General features: G+C 41.9%; 1 protein-coding gene across 1 annotated transcript in view; it reads right to left on the minus strand.

The window, feature by feature from the left end:
- The window catches only part of LOC107194174 (extracellular serine/threonine protein CG31145), a 63,386-nt gene extending 37,418 nt beyond the window's left edge, over positions 1 to 25,968 (minus strand). The window contains exon 1 of the mRNA XM_015583745.1: positions 24,861 to 25,968. Within this exon, the coding sequence (XP_015439231.1) occupies positions 24,861 to 25,903 (1,043 nt within the window). The 5' untranslated portion in view covers positions 25,904 to 25,968. The remainder of the gene's footprint in view (positions 1 to 24,860) is intronic.
- Positions 25,969 to 27,317: the final 1,349 nt, after the last annotated feature.

The raw sequence follows: 27,317 nt of genomic DNA on the forward strand, positions 1-27,317 counted from the left end.
AAATTTACAAGAATAAACGTTCATAGCTCTGGTAAACTGTGCGAGAATTATCGCATGGTCGACAATTACTGGAGATGCGACTTGTTGTTTCGAAATTCCTCGTCGATGCTTCGATGCATCGCGATGTTGAACGATCGTAGAAAATCGCGGACTCGCGAGTGACATCCTCAAGCCAGATATGGCGCTGTTACTTCCTTATCAATTATACTCGTGAAATCATCTGGGCAGGTGGAAATCTGACATGAATATGCATGCGACTCGTGCTAGCATCGTCGTCGATTAATGCAAATTGGACGGGACAAATTAGCCGCAAGACGACAAAATTGACGGATCGTGGCAACTGGAGGGCGAACTGAACATATTTTCCTCGTTAAAGTACGGGTACACGTAAAAGTATGTCAATGATTGCTTTACCTTGAATGATAAATGCCTCTGTAAGCTATGAATGATTGAGTCGAGAGAAGGAAACTCTTTGAAATGAAACAGAATCAGATTAACTCTGTGATACAGAAACTAGAGACTAAAACCCTTTAACGCCCAGATCCTCAATCGTTATTTAAAAATTATGAGACTGATATACAATTTGTATTTTGTTATTTTGAAGTCGAAATATTGATATTAAACCAACTCTTTTTCACATTTATTTTTAACCCTTTAACGCCCAAACACTTCTTCCAGGGAAAAAAATTATTTCTCTCGATTACTTAACTCAAAAATGGTCCCGATACGTGCACCTCACCTGTATTTTCAAATATTGGGAAATATATTCAGATGGGAAAAATCGATATATTTAATTTATCCCGAAGACATAAAGTAGATCGATTTCCACGAAACATAATCCCAACGCACTAATTTAGGCTTTCCTTCTAGTTCTGAACTAATTCTCCAGTTTCGATCAGTTCAAACGCGCGACAACATTCTGCAAAAATATTCTACCCTTGCCAAAACAAATTGGAGGACCCGGGGAAATATTTAACGAGCGAACGATTCGTGATTTCCAACGAAATCGTGATCAATTACGGCGTTCATCGGTTTGGAAATGTTAAGTGTGCTCCCGGGGCTGCGAAGGTACCGAATTGATTTCCGTTCGCCGAAACAGCCCAGCAACGGAATTCGCTGAACGAGTTGCTGGTCGTTTCGCACGGGAGAAAGGTTGCAATTTCGACTCGTTCTCCGCGAGAGACGTTTCGAGTCGATTAACGTCGAAAAACACGGTCGTTTCTGCGGCGTTTAAATATCCAGACAGCGTGAAACACCAATTTCCTGGGTTCGTCTGTCGATACCTGTCGGTTCTGCGATACACTGACGCTTTAATTAAATAAGACAGATACGTCTGACACCATTTCGACGTTTTTCGAACGTTCAATGGACTAAAAAAAAGACCATGGTTGCAACCGAGCGAAAGAATCGCGTTTCCCCTAGATTCGCCCGCGAATTCGTTGATCGACGATGTTGCATCCGTGCAATTTTCGAGGTCGTTGCATTCGGTTCCCAGGTGAAAAACGAAGAAACGTCGAGAAAATCCCATTCCCCCTAGAAAGGGAATTTTCTCGATGTTTCGTCGATTTTTCCTTTCTCAGAAGGGAAAGGGAATTTTCTCGACGGATGTTCCCGCTTTAATTTTTCGCCTTCGTACTCTGTACAGAAGAACGTTGTACATGAAATGAATTAAACCAAGTCGAATTTGGAATCATAAGAATTGAAAATTTTAGGCTTGTTTTATAATTATTCTATGAAGTGTGTATTTTTTAAAATTTTTACGTAACTCACGATTATCGGTTTACAGTATAGATAATAAATTTTAAAAACAATCTAAAATTTAAGTAGCTTCAAATTTACTGGCAAACTTATGACGATATTTTCACTAATGGTTTCTTCGTATAATATTTCACAGGGTTTTCCGTAAGATGAAGATTGTATTTTCCCTAGCTCCGAGATACATATTATGTTTCATTGAATCGTGCTGATTAATGTTCGACGGTTTTCGGTTTCCACGAAGCCTCGCGAGAGTGCACCAACACAGTTCTCGCTGTACCAGACCTAGACACCCGATCGCGCCGAGCGGCTCGTTAATTGCCCAATTAATTAACCGTTATTGGCGCGTGCGAGTGCAAACACGAGGCACGGCCCCGTGTAATTGTCGTTCTCCGGCGAAAGAAACAACACACAGGTTTCCACGAAGCATTGTTGTTTTTGGATCGGTGATATTCCACGGTTCTGCGAAATAAAATTTTTGCACGCATGGATCGTGTCGGTCTGGGTCAGTCGACGCGAATCACAGGCGGCGTACAGTGGTTCAGAATCAAAATTTAACAGTCTATACGCTTATTTAACTGCAGCAATGAAAAAATTGTGAAACTTCTATTTAAGTAGATATTGATAAAAGAATGAATTTTTATGTTTTTTATATGTTTTGTTTAATTTTTTTTTTATAATGCATGCGTCTCTAAGGAATTCTTGGTATTCTATTGTTGATTAAGATTGCGACACAAAAGGGTCTGAGGAGAATAATAATGCATGGAACAAGTCTTCCATGTTTAATAGTAAATTTATGCAAGTCCTTTTTTGGAAAATAAAAGAAATTTGTTTTCGACAGTCTGAGTTGCAAAACTTTGATTCTGGACCACTGTAGGGCGGCGTGGACGTCGATTAATTAGTCACGCGTTTGCGACGTATCAAGCCCAGCGTTTATTGAATTCCCCGTGAAATTTGTAATTAACTAACCCCATAGCGCCCGAGTTAATTTACCATGGGGAAGTAGAATCACGCTCTGATTACCGATTTGTGAACCCAACGAAGGACGAGGATTTGGCAGAACGAACACTGGCTCGCACACGTCGAGCCTTCTGATTAATTAACGCGTCGTGGCGATCGTCTGGCAGCACTCGATTAAAAACGACTTCGAGGTGAAAACTATCGGTGTACAATCCCGGTCAAAACATTCGGCCCAGTTATTCGTAAACCTAGAGTCTCGAAATTGAAAAAAAAAAAAAAAAAAAAAGAGAATAAAAACAGAAAGGAAATTTTACCCTAAAGATATATTGATCATAAAAAATAAAAAATCCCAATTCGCACCACTGAGATGGGTGTGGTTTCTGAGGGTTAATTCTAGCTGTTTCAAGATTTTCTAGAGGTGCTCCAATACGTTTATGAAATAAATACACCACCTAATACCGTCGATAAACGAAAGAAAATTTCATTGCTGAAGTGTGTCACATCTTTCCAGTTTTATTTAATTCCACGGTATTACGGGGATTAATGTTTCGTGGGATATTTAAAGCGCAATTAAATGGGGGTGCCATCACCCTTGGATCCCTCCCTTTCCGTCCACTTTTCGTTCGAATTCCTCGCAGTGTACAAAGTGTCGTTGCGGCTCGTGGGGGATCTTTTGAAAAGTTCTGCGGCGCTTTCAAGAGCTCGTTTCGAGTCAATAGGCCATCTGGGTTGAAGATTCGGGCGCGGGAAAAAGAGAGGAGACAGCGAAATAGGCGAAGCAGGCGAGAACGAGAGAGGAGAGTCTCACCGAGGAGAAGAAAGGGGGTGCCCTCAAATATTTGACCAAAGAGTGACCAGCAAGAGGTACTAGATGGCTATCTTTAAAATTCAGTGCTCTCGAACTGTAACGGGTGTGCCGAAAAATTCTTATCTCGTACCGAAATTCTACGTCTCGACGGGAATTGTAGATGGAAACCACGCTGGTTCTCGTTTCAATGGAACATTCATTTTTTCATCATAGTTCTGCGAACAATTCTACCCTCCAGTGACGAAACTGGGCGACAAATGGTAGAAAATATTCCTTCGAATAGAGAACGTTTTAATATAATAAGGCGAGATGGCGAGGCAGAAGGAAACAGTGAATTATTAAGGTAATTGTCGATGCGAACCGATTTATCTGAGTGAAATCATTACGCCGCGCTTGAATCGGACTCTCACGCTCTCTCAGCAAAACTGTGGGATCCGGCGCGACCAAACAGAAAACGAGAGTACCGTGCAGCCAGATGAGGAGACAATACGTTGCCCGTTCAGAGGGACGAATGTGAGAAGAAAAAGTCGACCGAGCTTCTCGATCGACGTCGATGCAACGAATCGCCTGGCGGTGTTCTGTCGTTTGTTTCAGCCGATTAAATGGGGATCGACTGCTTCTAATTACGAACAATTACTGGGGAAAAAACCTTCGTCGAAAATGGTCTTCTGAAGTTAATAATTCTGGGAGATTCAAATGATCCTACGGGTTGACTAATGGTATTCCATACAAGATGACAGTGAAAACTTGTGCTGAAAGTCTGTAGTTAACGTCATATTCAACAGACGACAGAATGGAGCACGTTACTTCGTAAGGGAAATGAGAACTGAAACTTCCTGTTTTGAATAGAGTCTCGTGGTGCATACGATTTTCCAGAAGCCAAACTGATCAGATCCATTTTCTGATTAGGAAACCAGTTGCCTGGAATGGACCGAAGTCATTAGTTTAGTTTTCTTAAGATATTACTCTTATCACACATTTTTTCAAAACGACCAATACACCATACAATCTACGTATAATGCTTGTCTTTTTTCCGTTCCTCTTTGCATCCTGCGATGTTCTATGCGTGTGTAAGAGAGAAAAATAAAAAAAAGTGGTCGAAAATAGGCAACTCTCCCCTATGTATAATTATTTACTGACGACGACCGAGCGGCATTCATCGAGGATTCACTGTACAAGGTAGTAATCCACGTTCACGAAACCCCATAGAATATATCGATTACCCCACAAACAAAATGCATAAATAAACACACGGTCTTATTGTAAGGTGAATATCGCGTAAAATGCCACGGGGGAGATTCGCAGTCAGTAGGGGAATATTAATTACAATTAAAAGTTACGGGACATGCCCGCCAGTATGATCTCGTTTGGTTGTTCCAGGTCCCCGTTAACGGGACAACCCGTAAAAATGAATGGGATACGTTCACCGAAGGGATTGGAATAATAGGGGGAAGGCTAGAAGCGAAAGTTACGAGTGAGATCGTGGATCCATGAATGGGATTTCGGTCTGGTTCGTTCGAGTGTTCGTCAGCGCCGGCGGTATAACGACCGCTGGCTTTTACGCCTCGCTCGCGATGCCATAACACGCTTCTGGTTACGCCTCGAGTCTCTTCGCGGCTGTTAAATGGGAACGCTTGAGGCTGTTTTTTATAAACCGTCGAGGGCTACCGTCGCACGGCAGGTTGATCCCACTCGAGAAATCCCACGTGCACACCAGCCTCTTGTTACACACCTGTTAACACACCTTGTCGACTGTACCTGGACTAATGGCTACTGTTGACACGATGAAGTAGATTGGCATTGAGCCACGATTCTTTAAAAATAATTCTGTATGGATAGATCGTCTCATCTAGGACCTTCAATTGGGCCAAGTGTGCAGAAAGCTAGCAACCCTGAGTGATCTGAAACGAAGTAGATTTAGGTTGAAGATTCTAATTTAAAAAGAAAGGTAGCTTAATTTCTATTGGTTACATTTTACTATTTGTGAGTAGTATAATTAATATTATTTACAAATTTTTATAGTTAATTTTATTTTTAATCTTCTTAATACTCGGTATTATTCTAGTTTTAATAATTGTTTAATGTACATAAGAGTTGATCTATGGGTTGGTAAGTTGTTGCAAAATATAGGTTACAATATTATAGGATCGTATTGTGTTTAAGTAATTATTTTGTTATTTTAGGGGTTGGTGGGTTTCTGCACAACATGGCCCGATGGTGGTACGATGCTAAACAATATACATATGTTTTTTATAGGAATAATATTTCATCCATTTTATGTAAACGTATCTATTTTCTTTTCTTTAATGATACAGGTGGTACATGAATTATCGAAAGTGTTTATCAGTCTGTTTTGTAACTCGTAATCGATCGTTGGCGGTTCAGGTGTGCAAATACGGATGTAATAAATTTAAGAACGTGTAATAAATTGTTGCAACCGCATGTTTATCCACGTCGCCTCGTTCTCAACAACGTTTTCAAGGATTTCGTAATTTCGAATTAATTTCGAAGTTCAGAATTTCACATCTGCTCGATCGTGGACGTTGAAAATTGAAAATCCATTCGTAATCGAAAGTTATAATTTATTCGTTCGCGTTTTAATTACTCCTCTCGGAGGGCCCACCGTGGTCTCGCTGTTAATCAGCGCGGAGAAAGAAAAATGGAAAGTATGGCGACAAGGTGCAATGTCGGAGCGCCATGATCTTGTTCCCTTACATTCCAGTTTCGTGGTCCGTTCATTTTATCACGGTTGGAGTGGACGAATCGCAGATTACGGGTTTTTACAAGATATGTTTCAAAAGAAATTATTTTAATTAGCTACCATTTCGAAATCTCTCTATCTGCATTTTCGAATCTCGACATCTTTCGAATACCCTCGAAACCAGCAGATAAAAGTAAGAATGACTGAATAAAGATAAGCAGACTGGCCCTGATGAACAGATACATTTCAGAGTTATCACTGCACCGATCTTTTAGTTTCTTACCTTTCAAGAACCTTCAGGTAATTTTCCAAATGGTCCCATTACTAGACTGTGGAAGTTTATGAAACTTCAGCATTCCAAATACTAATATTTAAAAGTTAAAATGGAATAAAATTTCATATTCTATATTACAGGATTTATTACGCAAATAATAACACATTATTTATTGTTAATGCTCGTTCTAGAGTAATTTTACTAATTTTATATTCCAATTCCTTTCTATCTTTCTTATCTCGTTCCTACCTTCCCTACTTCTCCCCTTCATAATTTCTCCTTCCCCTATCTTCTTGTGCCTTCTCATGTCCCTGCCACCAATAAATAATAACACGTAAACAGTATTACACTTTATTAAAACTTTCAGTTCATTGCATTCTCCAAGTTAAAAAACGCTATAAATGCATAAACATTTGCAATCTACTTATTACTGAAGTTTTCCAAAGAATTTCAGTGCAAGCCAAAAATGACTGCACTGTTAATAAAAAAAAATCGTTCATTGTACACAAAAACGTTCCTGGAAACCGCTCGACGTTCGCTTCACACGACGAACTTTCCCGAGAATCGTCTGGAAGACGTAGAAGAGGTCCTTTTCATGGCGATTTTTTATTCCCGGGTCGATCGTGACCGGTAAAGGGAAAATTTCAAAAGAATTCATAATCCCGGTAGAGGACTCTAAGACGGTGGAAGGAACGACGAGAAGAAGCCCAAAGTATAAAGGAACCTTGAAACGGAAATCGAAGGAAATTCCTAGCTTATTAAATAATCGTTTTCAGTTCCTCGTGCGAGTCAAATGAGTGGACGGTGCATAAATCTCGTGGCGTCGTAATCGATGCACCTTATCCGGGGCCTCGTTAGCCTTTTCTCACTTCATCAACGTTGAACGGGAAAGATAACAGAAAAAAAAACACAGAACCCTTTGGTTATCGTGGTACACACGCCGTTACCCTTCTGACATTGTTGGAAGAAAAAGTAAAGAAAATCGAATTTTCTCCTCTACGGTTTTAGATCTGTGCAAGGTAAGAACGAAATAACGGGATGGAGTGTCGCGTAAATAGTTACAGGTTGGTCCATTTAGATAAGGCCAGCTAAATATCTCTTCCAATTGTGGTGGTACAAAAACTATCTTATATGCAATCCGAATGGTATCAAGGGACCAATAAATATTGTCAAGATCATCGATGTATTCTTTGCACACAACTGCAGATTTTTGCGATTGCATCGTGTAATTAATATTAACACTAAAACGCAGACGTCTGATTATACCATTATTGAAGTTCTAATGGTGCTTTTACCGGAATTTATGTTGATTTTTAATTTAATACGTCTAAAAAAATATTATTCTTACAAAACAGTATCAGCGCTTCAAGTTTCGAGAGATTCAAAGTGGCATTTTTGTGAATCTTTCTACGAAGGAAATGCCACTACTAGTTTTAAAAATATAAAAGATCAAGAAAAAGATAATTTTGTGGATATACTCAATTCAACCTCCACCACTGCTTTGACGCAGCCCGAAATAAGCTCTCGATCTATCAGTCGCTCCACGATCCCCCTATCATCGGCTATTCCAGAGCACACCATCCCTCAAATCGTCATTTCCCGCCACTCGTAGCGCTCCCGTTCATCTTTTCATCGACGGATCTCTTCGTTCGTAGTCTCTGGCAAACGCACGATGGCGACGACGCCCGTATTTGAACGGAAAGCAACCGTGCTTCGGTCCCTAAAACCGTTTAGGACAACACACGTTGGCTCTCTGATCCGATCGCCGCGTCGATTCGCATTCGACGACATGTCTGTCCGCCGTGTGTGACCCTTCTGTGGCCAGGTTAAGCTCCCTCCCTGCGCGTGCTGAGCATATTTCGCAGTAATGTGCCTGCTGCGAGCACCACCACATCGTTGACATTCGCGTTGATTAGTTATTCGTACGCGTTTCGCGGCGCAGCCGCCGTAATTAGGCTGGTTCCACTGAAATTCGTCGGATTTTCCAGCGCGTGGCCGATTCAGAAATACAAAGATATTAAGGGGAAATGAAATATTGGATAATTCAGGCCTCCCTTGGCTGTTATTATTCATTCAAGAATCAATAGGATAAATGTTAGGAATGCTGAGAAATAAGTGAGTCAGTAACGATAACTGACTCACGCCAGGGCTAAGTTCATCAGCTTTGTATCGAAAGGATAAGCGTAGATATTATACAGAGTGAGTCAATAAGAACTATTATCTAAAATACATAACTCGTCAATTATTGGTTTTATGTGAAAACGTTTTAATAGAAGCACAGGATTTAATAATAAAGGAAGTGCCTAGGTGCACAGACATTTTTGTGTAAAATGTGTCAAAATATTATTTTAATTGAATTATGTTTTATTTTCCAAATGGTTAGAATGTTATGTAATTTATTAAAACGTTTTTTTAATACAACCAATAGGTCACGAGTTATTTTAAACAGTAGTTTTTATTGACTCGTACTGTATAATAAATAAAACGAAACAGAATGCCATGGTGTCTACAGCCACATGCAGATTTTTCAGAGCATCGATCTGGATCTCTTGATTTGATATAATCACGAAAATGGATGTTTTTCCATCATTAGGAAACGCAATTTCCAGAAGTGGGCAAGTGCTCTTGTCGCGAGGACGCGAAACCGGGCCAGGTTCCCGCGAGAAATTTCTGGAAGCATTGTCGAACGAAGATGGAACCTGGAAGCTCCCGGGTGATTGCATTCGATGCTCCAACGACGCATTCGGAATCCGTACTGCCGTCGAGGACGCATTCTGCGTCGCGATAGGGAAGAGAGGGAAGCATTAACCGCCGGAAACCGTTGTGTGTCCACATTACCACAGTTTCCGGCGAGAGATTTCGAATTTTTCGCGGCCCCAGGCGACGAACTTCGTTTCTCCGTCCCTTTAGATTAGGACGATGGAGGGTGAAATTCATTAATTAGAATTTTCAGGCTGGAGGATGAGAGGAAAAAAAAAGTTTGAAGCGATTTTAATTCCTCGAAAAAAACTTTGACGAGATGAATGAATCCGAAAAGTGATTTCTGTACCAGGATTCGATGTTTGATCTGTATTATCCTTTAATGTGTTTTCTTTTTCACTGTATGTAGGTACTATGATTTTGATCGGTAAGATTGTTGGTGACTGGTCGAGAAGAAGCAACGGAAACAATTCATTTTTCCCGTGTTTTCGGGGGAATGGTCTGGGGGTGGACGAAAGGAAAGAAAAGATTGTCACCTAGAATCCTTGGTTATTCTTTTTCACAGACGGCACGAAGTGCATTCGCGAGATGAAACTGAAGTATTGTGGCTGAAACGGAAGCTGCAGCGGAAAGTATTTGCGCTGTTACGTTGTTGAAAGAAAATGGAAAACGTATATAATGGTAAAACGTATGTTGAGGAAAAAGAGCGAGTACGAGGAAATATTTTCCGTAGTTGTACGTAGGTGGATTGTCACCGACAACGAATCGGGAATTACGAAGACGAGTCTGGACTCTAGACACTAGACTCTCCCTCAACTCTAGATTCTAGATTCTTCTTCGACTCTAGTCTCTAGATTCTCCCTCGACTCTAGATTTTAGACTCCAACAATCTATCTCTTTACAGCGTGTTTAAATTACAGGAGGAATCATTCCGATTAAGAATGCATCTGTAGGGTGCGAGATTAATTCACAATCAGCAGGACACCACGAGACGAAAACAGACCTCCATCAGAACGTGGACGCCGTCTGGCAGATAAACTCTTCCGTTTCTCTCGAAAAACATAGGTACAGTCAGCCACGAGAATATCGGATGTCCGTGTTTCTGTCGACGCTGCCGCGCGATAAAAATACCTCGTATACCAAATTTCGATGCAACTGACAACTTTTATCATGTAAGTTTCCCGTTGAACACTGTTACATTATTCGTTCGTGGAACGCGTGACTGAAAAAGAATCCTTCACTTGATATTTTCACGCTCGCTCAGAAAAGCTTGCTTACCCCTAATCCGTCCTTTGTATCAAATTTGACATATTTTTCTCCTAGGAAATTATGTTATTCTGTCATGTGTAGATGAACTTAGCTGAGTATCCGTGACTCTAACTTTAAAGAATTTGCAAATTTAACTATTTATCTCCTCATTATATTAAGTTTTTGCTATTGTGTCCCATTTGACACCGAGGGACAAAGTAACACATTTGTCGACTGATATTTAATAAGACGAACTATTATTACATAGGTTTAACCACAGTAGCAAATTACATTCATGAAAATTAACAAAAATTCTAATAGAATAACGTAACAATTTCTTCTTTAACCCTGATCCAAGGGTGAAACAAATATACTTCTTATGTACAAACACTGAAATTTAAAAGTTTATTGTCATGCTACCAGTCAATAAAGTGTTAAGTTGCGAAAGTGAGGGATAGATGAGGATTACCACTTTTTTCAATCCCCTGGTATACCAGGGTCATTTTTAGAATTTAAAAAAATTCTTCATTTTTCCTCCTAACCGTCTGAAAAAAAGAACTAGTTGAACAGTTTAAAGACCCGGTAGCATAAAAACACGTCTATCTAACACTTCTATATTTAGCTGAGTATCTGGTACACTTTACTTATCACCGTTGCTTCAAAGAGTCAACGTATCGCCGGAAGTTTAAAAAAAAAACCCACGAAATCAGTAGAAACGTGAATCGAACGCGCACAAAACGTCCCGCGCTCCGATCGTTCGAACAATCGTGTTACGTAATTCCCGCAGACAAAAAAATACCGTGCTCGTCGATGAAACGGGAATAATAGACCGGGCCAGACAGGATGTCGCGTGGCGGATGTTGCCTCCATTACATAAATCGCTGATTTGTCATCGTGCTCCTCTCACGCGAGGAAACCGGCCCCGCGAAAACCTGTTCCTCCGGCGCGGAAGAGTACGGAGCCACTCAAGGTTATTTATTTAAAAGACGGGTCGATTTGTTAAATGTACTTTTATATCAAATTCCCGAGAGGGTTCGATGCACAGGTAAACCCGAGGTCGCTGCTTCGGAAGCGTTCTCCAACGGCGTGTCTGTACAATTATTATTGGTTCCAGAAATTGATCCGATGATGATTTTTTTTTTTGTAATGCTAAACAGTGCTCCTAATTAATGAAATATTCGGATATTCTGAAGACTTATCTGAGTAATTCCTAGTTTTTGAGCCCACACAACTTAATAATTCTTAGCCAGCGTGCAATAAGCTTTCGAGTGTTACACGTTACATTTCAAAAACTAAGTGACTTTCTTATCTCGATAAAACAGCAAAATAACGAAGAACTAATTATTCCATTGTAAGTCCCCCTTGATACCATACAACTTTCTTGATACCAAACAATTTCCAAGTAACTTAAGGTGTTGCATTTAACTGACTCACGCTGTATAAGTAACTAAATAATTAATCGAAGCAAGAGCCTAACCATTTCCAACATTGTGCTTAAATACCTCCCCAAGTACAGGACTTAAATCTCCATCTCCTTGTATCCAATTATCGAATACCTGGGCGGAACATGTTATTCAAATATCTCGCGGCCGTTTAATTATCGCTAAGGTGATTCCAGGCGAGACACAGAGGCAACAGTTGTTCATCGTACCGTGTGTGTGCACTACGTACGCTGCAGTCGCCACGCAATCTTGCGTTCGAATTGAAACGTCCGTTAATAAACTGACCAGAGAGCGCAATATGGAAATTGAAAAAGCGTTCGCATGTCGCGATCCGTTTCCATTTCAAGATTTATCAAAACGGCAGGGGATCCAGCCGGCGAATCGTAATCAAGGGCATTTTTCTCGTTAAAAAAAAAAAAAAAAAAAAAAAAAAAAAAAAAAAAAAAAAAAACCACGTTGGACGAGGCGTAATTAGAAGGGTGGTGCGGTTGGAAATTTACGGCTAGGCGGACGGAAGACGGGCCTTAATGCGATCGCGGAAAACAAATCCGCGTCTACCGTGAAATCATATGCGTGTATGGCCGCTGGAAATCTCATCTTGCCGCGTAATTAAAATACTCCTGTCCAACGAGCTCGCGTTTCAACCGACGAGACACGCCGCCGTTTCGACGGTTACACACTGTTTTCCGTTCGGCAGAAATACGCCTTGCGCCCAGTTTGCCTCGATGGTTGGGACCGCGGGACGTTTTAGACAGACTTATGCATAATAACATTGTTGATGTATATTACAGCATTACTGGATCTTGTATTTTGCAGTAGCTGGTGTACTAATAAAGTGTGGTATAGGTGCTGGAAACGATATACAGTGTGTCCCACCCGATTTTTACATCTTCATTTTCTTTTATTGTTACTCGTAGGAAAAAATGTTTCAGCGGAGGCTTGAATGGTATCGAGCGGAGCATATTCTGATGTTATTAGTTTTTTCGTGAGTGGATGTGTAAAGGTCATATAAAGGTCAACATTGTTTTTTTAAATGGAATGAGGTATTTTTTAATAAATCAGTCGATGCAGCTGGACATTCGTTATAAAAAAGTACTAACCTATGTATGTCGAAAAATTAGACTTCGACTTATTCCAGTCATCGATTTTCCGTACAGACACGGGCTATTACACACTGTACTCGTCAGGGAAGTTTTCTCGTGGACCAGAAAATCCTGTTTGTCGTCGGGACGAGCTAATCGAAAGTCCCCGAAACCGAAGTTAACAAGTTGTTACCAGGAAGGAGAGGAGGGTGGGCGAAAGTTCTCCACCGAAGTCACCGAGAGTTTGTTCCACGACGGGCGAACGGTGGGGAATCGTCGATTCGACGGACGGAATCGCTGGTAGGTAGGTAGGGTACGTCGTAAACAAGGCGCCACCGAGCGTGCAATGGAAATTATAAATGACCCCGGGTAAACAAGCGGCGCGAGGCGAGAAAATGGCTTTTCCTCGGGAGAAATGCATCTCTGTTTTCCAGAGCGGAACAACACATCGGCCCTCCCTCTCTTCCCTTTTCCGTTTCCCTTTCTCGGTCCCTCTTTTACCTTCTCACAGATTCTTTCTCTCTCCTTTGGTTTCACTGTTATATCCGACTCGATTCTCGTCTGGCATGGAAAAAGCCCACGGTGGAATCGATGCCTGGCCACATCGATTATTCGACGAAGTTCGTCTTTCGCGCGGAAACCATCCCTTCCATTTTCATCTCGCTCTCTTCCTTCATCGTAATGGGTCTCTTTCTTATTTTCGTTCGCTCCTACCTTCCTTTTTTTTCGTCGCTTCTGCCAGAGAGGAAAAGCTGTTTGAAAGCTTTTGAAATCTCCTCCAGAGGTCCTTTGAATCGAGAATCCAGATAGAGAAAAATGTGGCGGAGAGACATCTTCGTAGGGGACGGTGTGGTTAACGAAGAGAGAATCCTAATTAGGATCGGGTCGAACGGCGACATTTAATTAACGGAAAATCAATTTCCCCGGTCGCCTGGGTGAAAAAAAGGTAGCCGGAATCAATTTGCATTGTAATTAATCCCCGTGAAAGATCGATCTCTCTTTCTGTCTTTCTCTCTCTATCTCTCTCTGACCGCCGTTTTTTTTTCTCGTTTTACACAGGTACACGTGCGGTTTCCTGGTGATTCACGCCTACCTCCCGCACACGTGGCTGCGATTTTATGCATGATTTTCACATTTTAGTTGAAATAAGAGAACAGATAATTCGTGTTTTGAACTGAAGTATAAAATTATTTGAACTGAACGCAAAATAAAACTAGTTTTCTTATGGTATTTGTAAAATAAAAATAATGAAGTATATAAATAGTAATTAAATATTTCAAATATTTGTTACTTCTATTTTACAAATAACATAAGAAGACTAATTTTATTTTACGTTTAGTTCAAATAAATTGTTTTCAAATAATTTTTAATCTCAGTTCCTTCACTCAAATGAAATAAGGAATAATTCGATGTAAGAGGTTTTTAAGACAGGTTCTGTCTTTAAACAAAGAAAGAACGATTTAATATCCAATGAACAGGATTCAAAGCGACTAGACAGATGTCTATACGATTACAATAGCGTGCAGGTGCAAGACAACTTCGATACGTATCTGACGGAGGATTTCTAGTGATCTGAATGAAATTTTCCGGCAAACTGAAATTACGCCGAATAGTTCCTATCGATTGGTGCCTGAGACGTTCAGTTACGGCTCAGGAAATGCTTTAGTTCACCGAGCACACGCCTATTCTGAATGACGAAGGCAGGCTACCCGTCGAAATCACAGAACAAGCAACATCCGTCTCGAGAAACTTCGAGACGGGACGTCGAAACGGATCCGTTCTAGTTTCCGTCGACGCGATCCGGACGGGACAAAGCGGCCGTTTCTGTTCGTTAGCTGGGGCAATTACTCTCGATACGGAAGGTGGCGAGCTGACGCAACGTCTTCGAGAGCGACGACGACAGAACTTCCGATCGTTTCGACACTTTGCTCGAGGACACGCACGCGGTTTTTCATTTTATTTCTCGAATATCTTCTATAAACGGTGAACGAAACCACGAAAAATTTCAGTACGTGTCACGAGGACAAGTGTTTCTATCTCGAGCAGGTTTGTTTCGATTGAAAACCGCCGGAAATCAGGATTTTGTGGGCCGAGTGTTCGATTAATTTTCGTCAAGTGGCACACACGTGAGCGAAGGAGGGTGGGCTGCTAGTCTAGGGGATTGCTCGTAAATCGGCTAGCTCGCCGGATGAAAAATGTTCCTGGGGTGTCGGAGGGGTAGCTAACGTCGTCGTCCGGAAAATGTACACATTGCATGTGCAATATGGCTGCGCACCTGGCCCCACCAGCGATCGCGAGAAGAGAAGGACCTCGCCGAATCGGATGCTCGAACTTTTACGATATATTTTAACTCTCCACCACACAGGCGCCAAGCAGAGGCCTTTCTGAAAATCGAGGCCTGTCGAGAAAATGTGTGTGCGTTGAGCGTTTGGAACGTTTCCCCTTTTGGCGAAGAGCAGTTCGAGGAATATCGTAAAGTATTGCAGGGTCGTTGAGAACCGTGCAGCCAGGTGATTAATAATCCCCGTTCGAACGGGCGAGGGATTAATGAGATTAGGAACGATCCTCGGGCGACTCTTGGAAGAAAAGACTCTCGATCGAGAGATTTCCTCAGCGAGGGGAAAAGTCTGTTAAGGATACTTGGCAGATCGTGTTCGACCTTTCAGTTATAAAATACCGTATAGCCGAGGTAAAAGAGTATTTACAGGTGAACTCCGGGTTTTTTTTTGCGGTTTAATAGGTGAGTGAAGACCTGTTGCCTGTGGTAGCGTGGAAATTATATGTGGTACTATTTATTTGGCATTCGAAATATTCGACTATCGAGTGTAAAGAGTTAAATAGATGTAGATATTGGTCTTTGATGAATTGTTGAAGAAATTGATTAGTTTATCGATTTGTATATTTTGAACAAGTTTTTCCTATCACCAACGCGACATAAATAGAATTTCTAGTGTTAATATGTTATCGAACAAGTTATTAAATTATTGGGATACACTTATCGACGACTAGCAACGTGGAATTTTCTAATGAAAAAATAGGAGTGTATTTTACACATTTCTCTAGTGTTTTGTACGTTGTAAATTGTTCAGTAGCTCGAAGTTACGGGACCGTCTCGACGTAATAATTCACTCAGGAGGAACGAATAAGAATACGGGAAGAAAATTCGATTCGCCACTTGGCATTCCCCCGTCCAATACTTCGAACGATATCATGTCAAGTCTGATACACTTCGGAGCATCTAATCTCGAAATTCCTCCAGTCAATTTCCTCCTCTGGCTCCCTTCATTTCCACCCCTTTCTGCTCGATTTATCTGCGCCTTTTCTATCCCCGGCCGGGCATTCTTCTCGGGGAAGGCAACAATGTAGGACAGAAAGTAACTTTCGGAGACGGGCAAATTTCCGGGGTATGTCTGCAACCGGTGTAAATACCTTGCGAATCATGTGTACACCGGTTCTTCACGATCTAGAATATCTAATATATCGGTCAATGGTTCGACCGGTCGTTCCAGTATATCTGGAATCTTTTCCGTGATTATCGAATTAACTAGCTGTGATTATATAATACCGCCTATCGATCCAATGACATTTCGAAAATACCAGGTGAACCACTTTTCGTCATTCGGGAAAAATATTGTCGCTCTGTACTGTACTGAATTTTTGTTTATATTTGCAAATACGTGAATTTGCATGGAAGTGCCGTGTCTACTGTCATTAATGTACTTTATTAACAAGCAAGTACTATGCTGTGGACTCGACATTCTGAAGCGTCTCGAGATTCAATTTTATCGGGACCACTTTACATTTTAGTGGCCCAAGGTATATTCGCTTAGAATTTCACAACTGCAACTATCCTCAACGTTTCTTAACTCTTTAACGCCCAGACTTTTAAATCGTTATTTCAAAAATTATGAAATTGATATACATAAAGTGTCCCACCTAATGTGAGCACCTTTTTCAGAAAATTCATTTTAACTGACTTCAACTATAAATTTTTATGGATTTTCCGTCATATTATAGCTAAAGAGTTAATGATTAACAATACATTGTTCAACTAACGTAGTAAAATCTAGTTAAATTATTCGACATTCATCCAGATGTCTGAATAGAAGGTCTACGAACCGTCAGCCACCTAGTATGCAACAATTCCACCCCAATTCCAAATCTCGTCCCCGCGGGCTCGATGAATAAGAAGCACCAGGACCGTTTCTATCTTTCGTCTGAACCATTTTATCTGTCCATCCCCGGGAGCAGGTATGAATATTAACGCCTCTCCTCTGGAATTTATCGGTTCGATAAAATTATGAATAGGGGAGAGGGGATGGGTGGCTCGGTCTGGAAAGCTCGTCGTAGAGGTTACCACTTCCTATCACTTGAATTCACCTGGCCGTGGCCAGACCGAGTCACGGACTATGAATTATTTCCGGGCAAACATCCGGCCCTCCGGTTTCGCGCACCTTTGTCATCTTCAACCCCAGAGATTCCGGTGGCTTTGTCCACGCTCCTCAAGTCTCCGATGTTTGGTGTCCCTCTCTCTCTCTCTCTCTCTCTCTCTCTCTCTCTCTCTCTCTCTCTCTATGAATCGATACATACATATATACATATATACTATTCTATACAGGGTGAGTCACCTATAATTTTCACCTGAACTATCTCCATTGCTTTTAATAATACGAGAAAATGTACAGGGGAAAAAATGTTTGCTTCAGTGGTGCAATTATTGTGATATTCTTTTCTGAAGGTCAACGTATAGAATATAGAAATATCACCCCTCGAGTCCTTTTCCCTTGCAGTTTCGCGTATAATTAAAAATAACGGGTAATATTTCAGGTATACAGGATGTTCTGCTTAAAACAGGCCACTTAAATACCTTCTCTATCTGTGACCATACGAGAAATATTTTCTACGTAATTTAAATAGTTACAAGGGACGAATCAGACGGTGAAAACATTTATACAAATGAATTTAACATCTCTAGACTAATCTTTTACAAGTAAATTTAGTTTTAGAGTTCAAGATCATTTCAAAATCGTACTATGGATAAATGCATAACAATGTTGGCTATAACGTACAACAGGAAAGATTATGTGCATACACGTAAAACATTGTGTGGGTGGCCTTGAAAAAACCATTAAAAAATAACAAGTATAAAAAATTGGTGTCGTCATCCGATCCAATTGAAACCATCTAAATACCATAAAAAATATTTCTTCTATGATCACATCCTACAATCGCATATTTAGGTGGCCTGTTTTAAGCGCGTTAACGTGCTCGATGATGCACTATTATGCATGTTTGCCAGGTCGTGTACACACACGGTGAGTGCTCGCGCGCGCTCCAATCCTGCCTGCATGGTATTATACACATGTAAATTCACGGTTAATAATGTGTACACTCTGACGACAGTAATTTGCGCCCCCCGTGTAGTCGCGCGCACGCGTGTAAGAATACGTTCGCGTGAGAATTACGACTCGGCGCTTTGTTGCCGCAAACGGAAACGTGAATCGCGTCCCGGGTCAGGAGAAACCGAATTCCATCGATTTGCCCTGAACTGAAAGGCAATTAACGATCCCATCGAGCGTAAATAGTCTGCTCGAGTTGTAATGATCGGTCAGGTGATGACGGATCGACCACGTGGTGGTCGGCAATTAGGACGTTTCTAATTTCTGGGTTACGACCTAGCTGACGAGTGTAGCAGAAGGTACAAGTTTGTTTGACTCTTAGATGAATAGGACACATTTCGACGAAGTTCTCGGGAGATGTTATCCGACTGTTTGGATTATGATTATTACGTGAAGGTGGCAGGTGCATCGCTCGAAAACAAATGAGTTAACATATGTATTACTCATCTTAATTATTCAACAAAGAATTAAAAATACGATATCTTACGATTACTCTAGGTCTGGGGTGGGCAAGTTGTTCCATAATAACTATCGTTTTGGAATGTTTGAGCGACGTAGAAATAAAATATTCATATATTATGCTGTTATGGATTGTTAATATTGTACGGAGGGAACACCACAGAAAACAGAACGGAATTATAGATTTAAACAGAATGAAACTTTTATGACAAGTAGTATGCTTCTTCCTCTTCACAAATCACCCCCACACCATATAGGATCAGATACTAAAAAGATTTTGATTTATTTGCAGTTATCCTGATAAGCAGTTCTTCTACCTTACTAGGGTCCCAACTACGCTCTACCCAATTCTTCAATCCCAAATTGAAGGATTCCTATTCCCCAGAATTTTCCAATAAAAAAATCTTATTAATCTTTTTATTGAACTTCAAATCCCGCTTTTCTACCCCGTCGTTACCCGTCGAACACGTTACACGAGAGCTCGGTCGAAACTTCTCCCGGACACCTTATACCCCGTTCGCAAAGTCCTCCCAGTCACCGTACGCTCGAACACCTGTCACAGAGGACCGGAGTTTCGGAGGCAGGGGATCCACGTTCTCCGCGACACCCACCCCAATTTCACCCCAGAAGACCAAAACTTTCAGACCGCCCAAGTGTATTCAGAGCATCCACGTCCGAACTACCGGAACGCTTCGAAAGGGGAGGACCAGACTGTACGTATATCGAATAATTCTTCCGTTCGCGTGTGTATCTGTTGCACTTGGTGCCGTATCAGCTCAATGTATGGGGGCGGACACGTAGTACCCATTTAAAGGTAATCTTCCCTTAGAACGGGCGCAACATTAACCGATTATGTCCCAAGCAGTGAAATAAAACGATTTAATTCTTTTAGACCTGAATTTTCTTATCGGAGTAAAAAAAGATTTGATTAAATATTTTAATTCAGTAGACTGCTTCGATGATACTTTGTTTAAAAAAAAAATGTTTGTACGTCCCATAGCTTTTTTTGTCATGCAAAATGTAAAATGTTATTTTTTAAAAGTGGGCTTAATACACTCTGAATTGAAAAAATATTTTTGGACTGGTAGTCTTTGTGTGACAAAATATTGCATGTATGCAACTTTGGGCAATTCTTTCTTGAAACATATAAATAAAATACCTGCACATTATCTTGTCGAAATATAAAAAATGCATTATAGCACTAGACACTATATTATAGAAGCCCACTATATGAGAAAGATACCCATATCAAACTCTTCAAATTTCCAAACGTCGTAAGATCTATGTGGAAGAAGAAACATTGCCAAACAAAAATATCAAGCAAATCTTTGGAAGCCTGTTTCACAACTGCTACACGAAAAATACAATTGAATAATGTAAATTTGACTAAAAAAAAAACAAAGAACTTTAACACAACGTTGGGTCGTAATGGATATAGTCATTGTCGTAGGGGATCGTGCCACGCGAAACAATGGAACTCCCTAGACACACAGGGGTCACTGGAGCTGTCTATCTGTTTTGAGTACACGAGAGGAGATAGCGATGGGACGCTTACACCGTGTAACCATCGGGGAAATGTTGCTCCTTGTGTTCTCCCGTTGCCTCGTGCCGCTCGATAACGCGAGAGACCAGAGTCTTGCTTCACCGCTCGTTGTCGTCGTCCCTGCCTCCCGAGGATCGATCTTCGCGAGGGGGGAGGGAGGTAAACGCAATGAAAAATGCAGTCTGCTGCGTCTCAATGCAACCTTCCGGTGGCTCCCATCGTTCAGAGTTTTTACAGGGCACCCGGGGAATCGCGATATCCTTATTCCTGAGGGGAGAGCAGGAGTAGAGACTTTTTCACAGGCATGTGAACGGCGTTGGAATTCGATTAAACAGATTTCGGGAGGAGACCTTCTTACACCAGGTTCTATTCTCGAATCGAGGAAGATTCACGATTTTATTATGGGGACGAACGATCGGTACCTGAGGGCGGAGTTATTCGACTTTTGTGGAACAGAGGAGTCTTTTACAGGGGAAATTTATCGTTGATATATACCGATGTTTTCTAGTGAACGAATAAACCCTTTGTAAACTAATTTTTTTGCAGTATACAGTGGCGTAATGGATAGTTCCACAATTTATTAATTAATTGAGAAATCTAAGGCGTAACTTAGGAACAAGTACGTAGAAGTAAGTATCCTAAGTGTAGGAAGTACAATACTCGAAATACATACTTGTGTGATGAACTTGAAGCACCACGAAGTCACTGCGAGAAGCAAAGACATAAACCACGTGTTTACACTGTACGCGCATCCCTCGGGTCATTCTTCTCTTCGAACCACTCACTTTCACCTTTCCTACTTTCACTTTTCCAGCCACCCCTACTTTCTATCCAGTTACGTACTCCCTCCGATATTTTTTACAAGGCATACAATCGAACAAAGAAGACCAATTATACACTAGCCATATCGAAAACTTCTTCCAAATTTTCCACTTCGTCTCCATCCACTTTAACACGATACTCACGACTTCGTTAAAAAATTCAGATTCTCGAAAGTCACGTCTTGCAAGAGTCTTCATAGCTCAACGTTTCACCTACGATTTCTCACAGTAAACTGACGCGTTAGCTACAGTACTTGGGGTATATACCTGAAAAGGGTCGAGCTATTCAATAGTAGGTATAAAGGAAATTTCTGTTTTTTTTCTATCAGGACTGTACGACAAAAATTATGGAACAAAATATTTCCATGATATAGTCGTCATTTATCACAGTGATAGAGCTTCGAATTCTGCAGCAAATGATATTTATTTCATCCCAATACGGCCAGTAGTTTATGAAGTATTTAATGTTCCAGTGCCAAAGACCTTACGACCCATCGAGGATTTCCTGTAATTCGATCTTTCGAATTTTTGTATACGCCACCAAAATGGTCCCGACGATTTACACACGAATTAAGACCACGATGAAAAGGAACGTGGACGAAAGGGGGATCTGGTGAAAATCGTCGGAACAAGTCCCATCGATTCGAAAAGGGTTCAAAGGATGAAAGCGACCGATCGAATGGATCCTTGTGAACGCATCCGTGAACCAGGCGCGCGTATTCCTTCCGTCATCGGGGTAATTACGTTTGCCGTACGACAGCATGCTTGCACAGCAATATGTGCGCTGGATAGGTACACACGTAAGCGATCGGAGAACCAAAGGCGACACACGATATAATCTCGTCGCCGTGTGTAGTGTTTCCGCGACGCGCAACTAACGTACCACGCTTGCTGGACAATAAAATCATTTAAGTGGAATTGATTACCGGTTAAAACGCTGTGACGGTCGAGAGCTGAGTCAAGAAATGCTTCCTCAAGACCAGCCTGTAATTGAATGGATGAACTTATTAAACGAATTTAACGTCAGCAATTGATTGCTTTGAGTCTCGAGTAATTGAGTGTGTTTGCAATGCATTAGCAAGAAATTAATGTTGGATAAATTTTCAAAGTTTCACGTTCAAATGAATTCATTCTGTTTATTTTGGTAATATCATTTTACGGTGCAGATTAAGCCTATAATAATTATCAAAGGAATTTATTTTAAATGTACAACGTTAAGCATCAATCAAGTGGCTCGGATATTAAAATTTAGAAAAATTTTGAAAGTGGAGGTAGTCACTTTGGGCTTTGGTCGACTCAATTTCTGGTCAGTTCGGAGTATTGACTTTGAGATAGACAGGAAGCATATTTGTATAATTTACTTTTCATCAAAAATGTTCTGAATTTCGTCCCTGCTAGTTTTAATCATAAACTGCTCACAGTTGGTTGTAATCAATTTTATAGTTGACTTTTATATGTTTAGAAAATGTTTTATCTATGAAAATAGAAAAATAATGTTTTATTGGGTGAAAATAAAACAAAAACGAAACAATAAAATCCATTATAAGCATCTCGTATATCTAATCCATTTTTCTCCCTTCACGTCGCTGGAAAAAAGCTTACCAAAGTTCAAATAATAAGTAACCACTACATTGCACTGCGTGTAAAACAACAAACTGTCGTTACTTACATTGAAACTGTTGAAAGCCTTTTAATATTAAGATATTTAACATAAGTTTAAACAACACTCCTTACCCTACTGTCCACCTGAGACAGCAAGAAAAGGCAAAGAAGCTCCGTGGTTTTAAAGTTCCAAAATCGACATTAATTTCTTACCAACCTAATAATTGTAATTCACGAAGAAATACGCGTGGAAAATGGGGTATCCACGTTAACGTTATTGCGCAGTTGCATGCCGTGGTCCAATAGAAAATAAAATTCGAACAGGAGCAAGGTAATATCTCCGGCTGTATATTTGCTTTTTTCCCTCCCCCCACACCGTGACGCATGGAATCGCTGAAAAATACGAGATCGCGCGTGTATCAAATGGTCGACATACATTCGGCCGAGTTTACCGGCGCGAGCTCGCCGTTTCGTGTTTTAAACATCAGACAAATTCTCCAATTTTCAGTAGGAAATATGAGAAATTCGTGGGGTAGATCGTGTTGGAAACAGTACTCGACAGAAGAATATACAGAAACACGAGTCTAATTCACCGTATGTACATACATTTCGAACGACAAAATCAAACAAAATTTCGTTCCCTTCGAACCATTTCTTCTGTTTCCAAAACGAAGACAGAAAACAATTTTCATCGAACTCGAGCTGTGTCCCGTACAGAGATGGGCAAACTCATTATCTAGATAGAATGTTTCGAATAACGAATAAAAGATAAAAAAAAACAAATTTCGTCATTTTTATTTGCTTAAACGTGGAAATTTCAATTTTTATAATAAAATAATTTACGTATTATTCGAATAAAATTCTGCCCAACTCTGGTCCCGTATAACAATGCAATCTCAAGAACGTGCGGCGATAAGACGAAAAAGAAGCTAATTTTTGCGCTGAACGTTGGTGAGAAAAAAATGGTTAAACGTTTATTCGCGGCGTAATAATGTACACATATAATGTATATATTATTTCTGCGGATAAGGAGAGTCGAAAGTATCAGAGGGGGACACGCCAGTCAACGCTCGGAGCATTCGTGATCCAGATACCGGTAGCTCTCGAGGCCTCTTATCTGTCAGTTACGACAGAGTGACGTTCTTGATCCCACCGAATTACAAGTCGAAGACGCATCGAACCTTGTTCGGCCGCAAATCTGTCGAAGGAACACACACACACGCACACACGCACGGTGAACAACGATCCACGCGATCAAGCGAGGCGTAAACAATCGATTAAAATTACGCTTGGACGTTGCAACTATTTTTATCCGTTACTTCCAACAGTTCGATTGGAAATTGTTTTTCAATGGGATGTCGATTATTTCAACAGAGTGTCCCTCTATGGATTAATTGCTTTCCCCTCCACTCTCTTTCGTTCGATGGGAGAAACTTTTTCGAGGGGGAAGGGAGGCAAAAAAAAACATCAGGATCCTGTCTGAACTTCCGGAAATCGGTTTAGGAGATTTCGACGGACGGTCAGGCGAGATTTTTAAACTCGCCCAGCTTTCGTCACGATTCGCCAGCCTTAATTAGGTGTCCGTAGAATGGAAATGGCTTATCGCTGGACGAAACGAGGACAGATATTTTCACCGGGGTCGGGACCGGCTGGAAAATTTTTCCGCGACACGTCGTTCCCGATCGTTATTATCTGGGTCGATAAAGATTTCAACGGTTGTAAAATTTATGGACCGATCGCGAAGCACTGTTCCGAGAAACTTTATTAGATTGTGGGCACACGCTTGCCACGGAATTCATTACGATGTTCGTTATGAAGTAAGTCAAACTGAAGGCTGTTTGTACTCTGTTCGATATTAATTGTTGATAGTTTTTATGGGCAGATACGACACCCGTTATTTATGATACGCTTTATTAAGGGGCTATGCTAGCGTGATGTCTATATAATAAGACAATCTTTGGGTATTTTTTAATACGAGTCGAATTAAACTCAACGAAAATACTTTTTTTTTCTGTCGAAGCACAAAAAAAAGAATAACAGGAAAAGAGACATGAAAGGACACTTACTTTGGCCTCATCTTCTTCAAATCACCCAACGTCGGGTTGTACGAATGATCCTCCCCGCTGATCCTAGCCACACCCTCGTACACACTAACACCATAACCCTTCACCACGATGTCCACTAAATCCTGAAAGCTGTCGTGCACCACGATCTTCTCGGTCCTCGAGTCCCTACCCACATCGCCAGCCTCCTTTCCACTGTTCTGCGTTGTCCCGGACACATCACCACTGGTCTGTTCCTTGCTGGCGTTCACACGTTGCAAGAACTTCCGTCGAAAATTATTATAAATAGTATCCGTGTTCGGATCGTCCCCCATCCGAACACGTCCATGACTGGGCACAAGATGATGCCCGCTATACCCCAAGTCCATCTGAAGGTCCATCACCAATAGAATAGTAAACAATATAGTGAAGGCGCTCAGGCCAAGCATCAGCTTGTCCCTGACCCTGATCATCCTAATAGTGAACTTCATCTTCCAGTCGTTTGAATCCTGGATCCTCCGATACCTAACGATCTTCACCTTCTTCCTGCGCACGCTTCTAGTCTCGCTCTGGGTCTTCTTTGGAGTCTGATCGCCTAGCCCCGTTTGAATCAGTCTGTCGGGGTTCAAACAATTCTCCACAGTCACCTGGGAAGTCCTCCAATCCGCAGTTTCAACGCAAGGAACATTCACCTGGACTGTCAGGTTCTGTACTTCGTTCTTCTCAGAATTGCTATCAACTACCTCATGAACGGTCCGTTCATCGCATAGAAGAGACGAGAGATTCGATTGAATCTCGTTGCAACGGATTACACGTGACAAGTCTCGTTCCAGCGTGGTCGTCGTGTCTAGAACAGTCGGTTCGCTGTTAACACTACAAAATCCGCTCGAGTTCCCTGCCCGTCTCGCGGCTAGCTCGTGTTTACTTTGCTCTTTCGCAGGCTCGCAACGGTCCCCCTCTTCCCCGGTCGTTTCGAGCACTCGGGCATCCGTGAAATTCGCAAGTTTGCATTTTACCACGGACGACGTCGTGGCCGTCTGCCGCGCGTGCAGCTCCTCACTGGACATCCATGAGCTTCTCAACGGCTTATCGGCTGACCCGGCTGGCTGCTTATCATCGCCGGTCCATTGGAGCTCCGTTAACCTATGAACCAGCCAGTCGTCCGGCGGCGGGGAACGTTTCACTTTCCACGTTTTCCAGCGTACCTTCGCCGCCCGTTGTTCTGGCGACCTTGAATCATCGGATCGCACGCAACGTCTGTGAGCGATGGGCGAACAGTCGGCTGCAACCGGGCCCAGGTAATTCTTAGAAGCTCGGAACCCTACCTGTCGAGGCTTCCCACAAGCGGCTACCAGGCTCTCCTCGCTCCAGGATCGTCGTTGATCGGACTGCAGGGCCTGGAACAGCTTCGTCGACTTCTCTATCCGTCTACGGATCAGCACACGTTCCTCCAACAATCGTAGATTGTTCTCCGACCTGATCAGATCCTCCACGTCCTCCACGGAGACGCTTTTCGAGGAACCCTCGTCGTCGAGTGGACAGCTACGATTCCGTTTCACCTGGACCGGTGAGATTCTGTTAACAGGGTCGTTTACGAGACCCTCTGGGTTCGTCCCCTGGGGCTGACCAGTAGTTTCGTTCGCCAAGAAACTGTTGTCCTCGACGGTGTTCAGACAGATCGAAACCTGGACCGTTGGAGTTTCATTCACCGCGAAGTCCACCGAAGAGGTCTGATCGACTTTCAGCGGTCTCTTCGTGGATTTCTTCCTTCTTAGAGGAACCACTGGCTTCTCCTCGCTCCTCCCAGTTAAACTATCGTCGCTCGAGAGGAATTTCTTTCTTAATACAGACGGACTTCTCTGAATGTTTCGGACAAGCCTCTCGCAGCCCTCTGTGATGTTGTCTCGGGAGCTTCTCACGAGTTTCCTGAGGAACGAGTCGCTTTTGTGCAGCTTCCTGCGAGGGAGTTCCTCCCCAGTCTCTGTGGAATTCGGGGTGGATGGGCTGCCTCGTTCCTCGGTTCTGTCCTGAGACCTTCTGACCTTCTCGCCGAAGGTAAATCGGAATCTTGGCCTCTCGAACGAACCGATCAGCTTCCGATCGTTGGTTGAAGAGTGCACACGATCGCTTAGGCTCTGTCTGATCTTTCCCTCGTTCCTTCGAGGACGAAATCGCGAATCTTCATCCTTCTCAGAGAATCCTATCGCGTGGTTCGATGTTCCACTGTGTTCCACAGATTTCGACTCGCTACCTTCGAATGTCTGGCGGCTTGAACGTGCTGTATCGTCTTCTGAACCATTCACGGGACATCTCCTCTCGTCCAGAGTTCCTTTGGCTCGTTTGACCCGACGAGAACTCGGTATATCGATCGCTGACCGCGCGTTCTCTCGTCAATGGGATCGCTAGCGTCGACGTTTTGACGAATGTCTTTTCTTCTCACCTGACAATCACCAATCACCACGTGAAAAAATTACACACACA

This window comes from Dufourea novaeangliae, unplaced genomic scaffold (genome assembly GCF_001272555.1).
Source record: "Dufourea novaeangliae isolate 0120121106 unplaced genomic scaffold, ASM127255v1 scaffold21, whole genome shotgun sequence".
Classification (NCBI taxonomy): Eukaryota; Metazoa; Arthropoda; class Insecta; order Hymenoptera; family Halictidae; genus Dufourea; species Dufourea novaeangliae.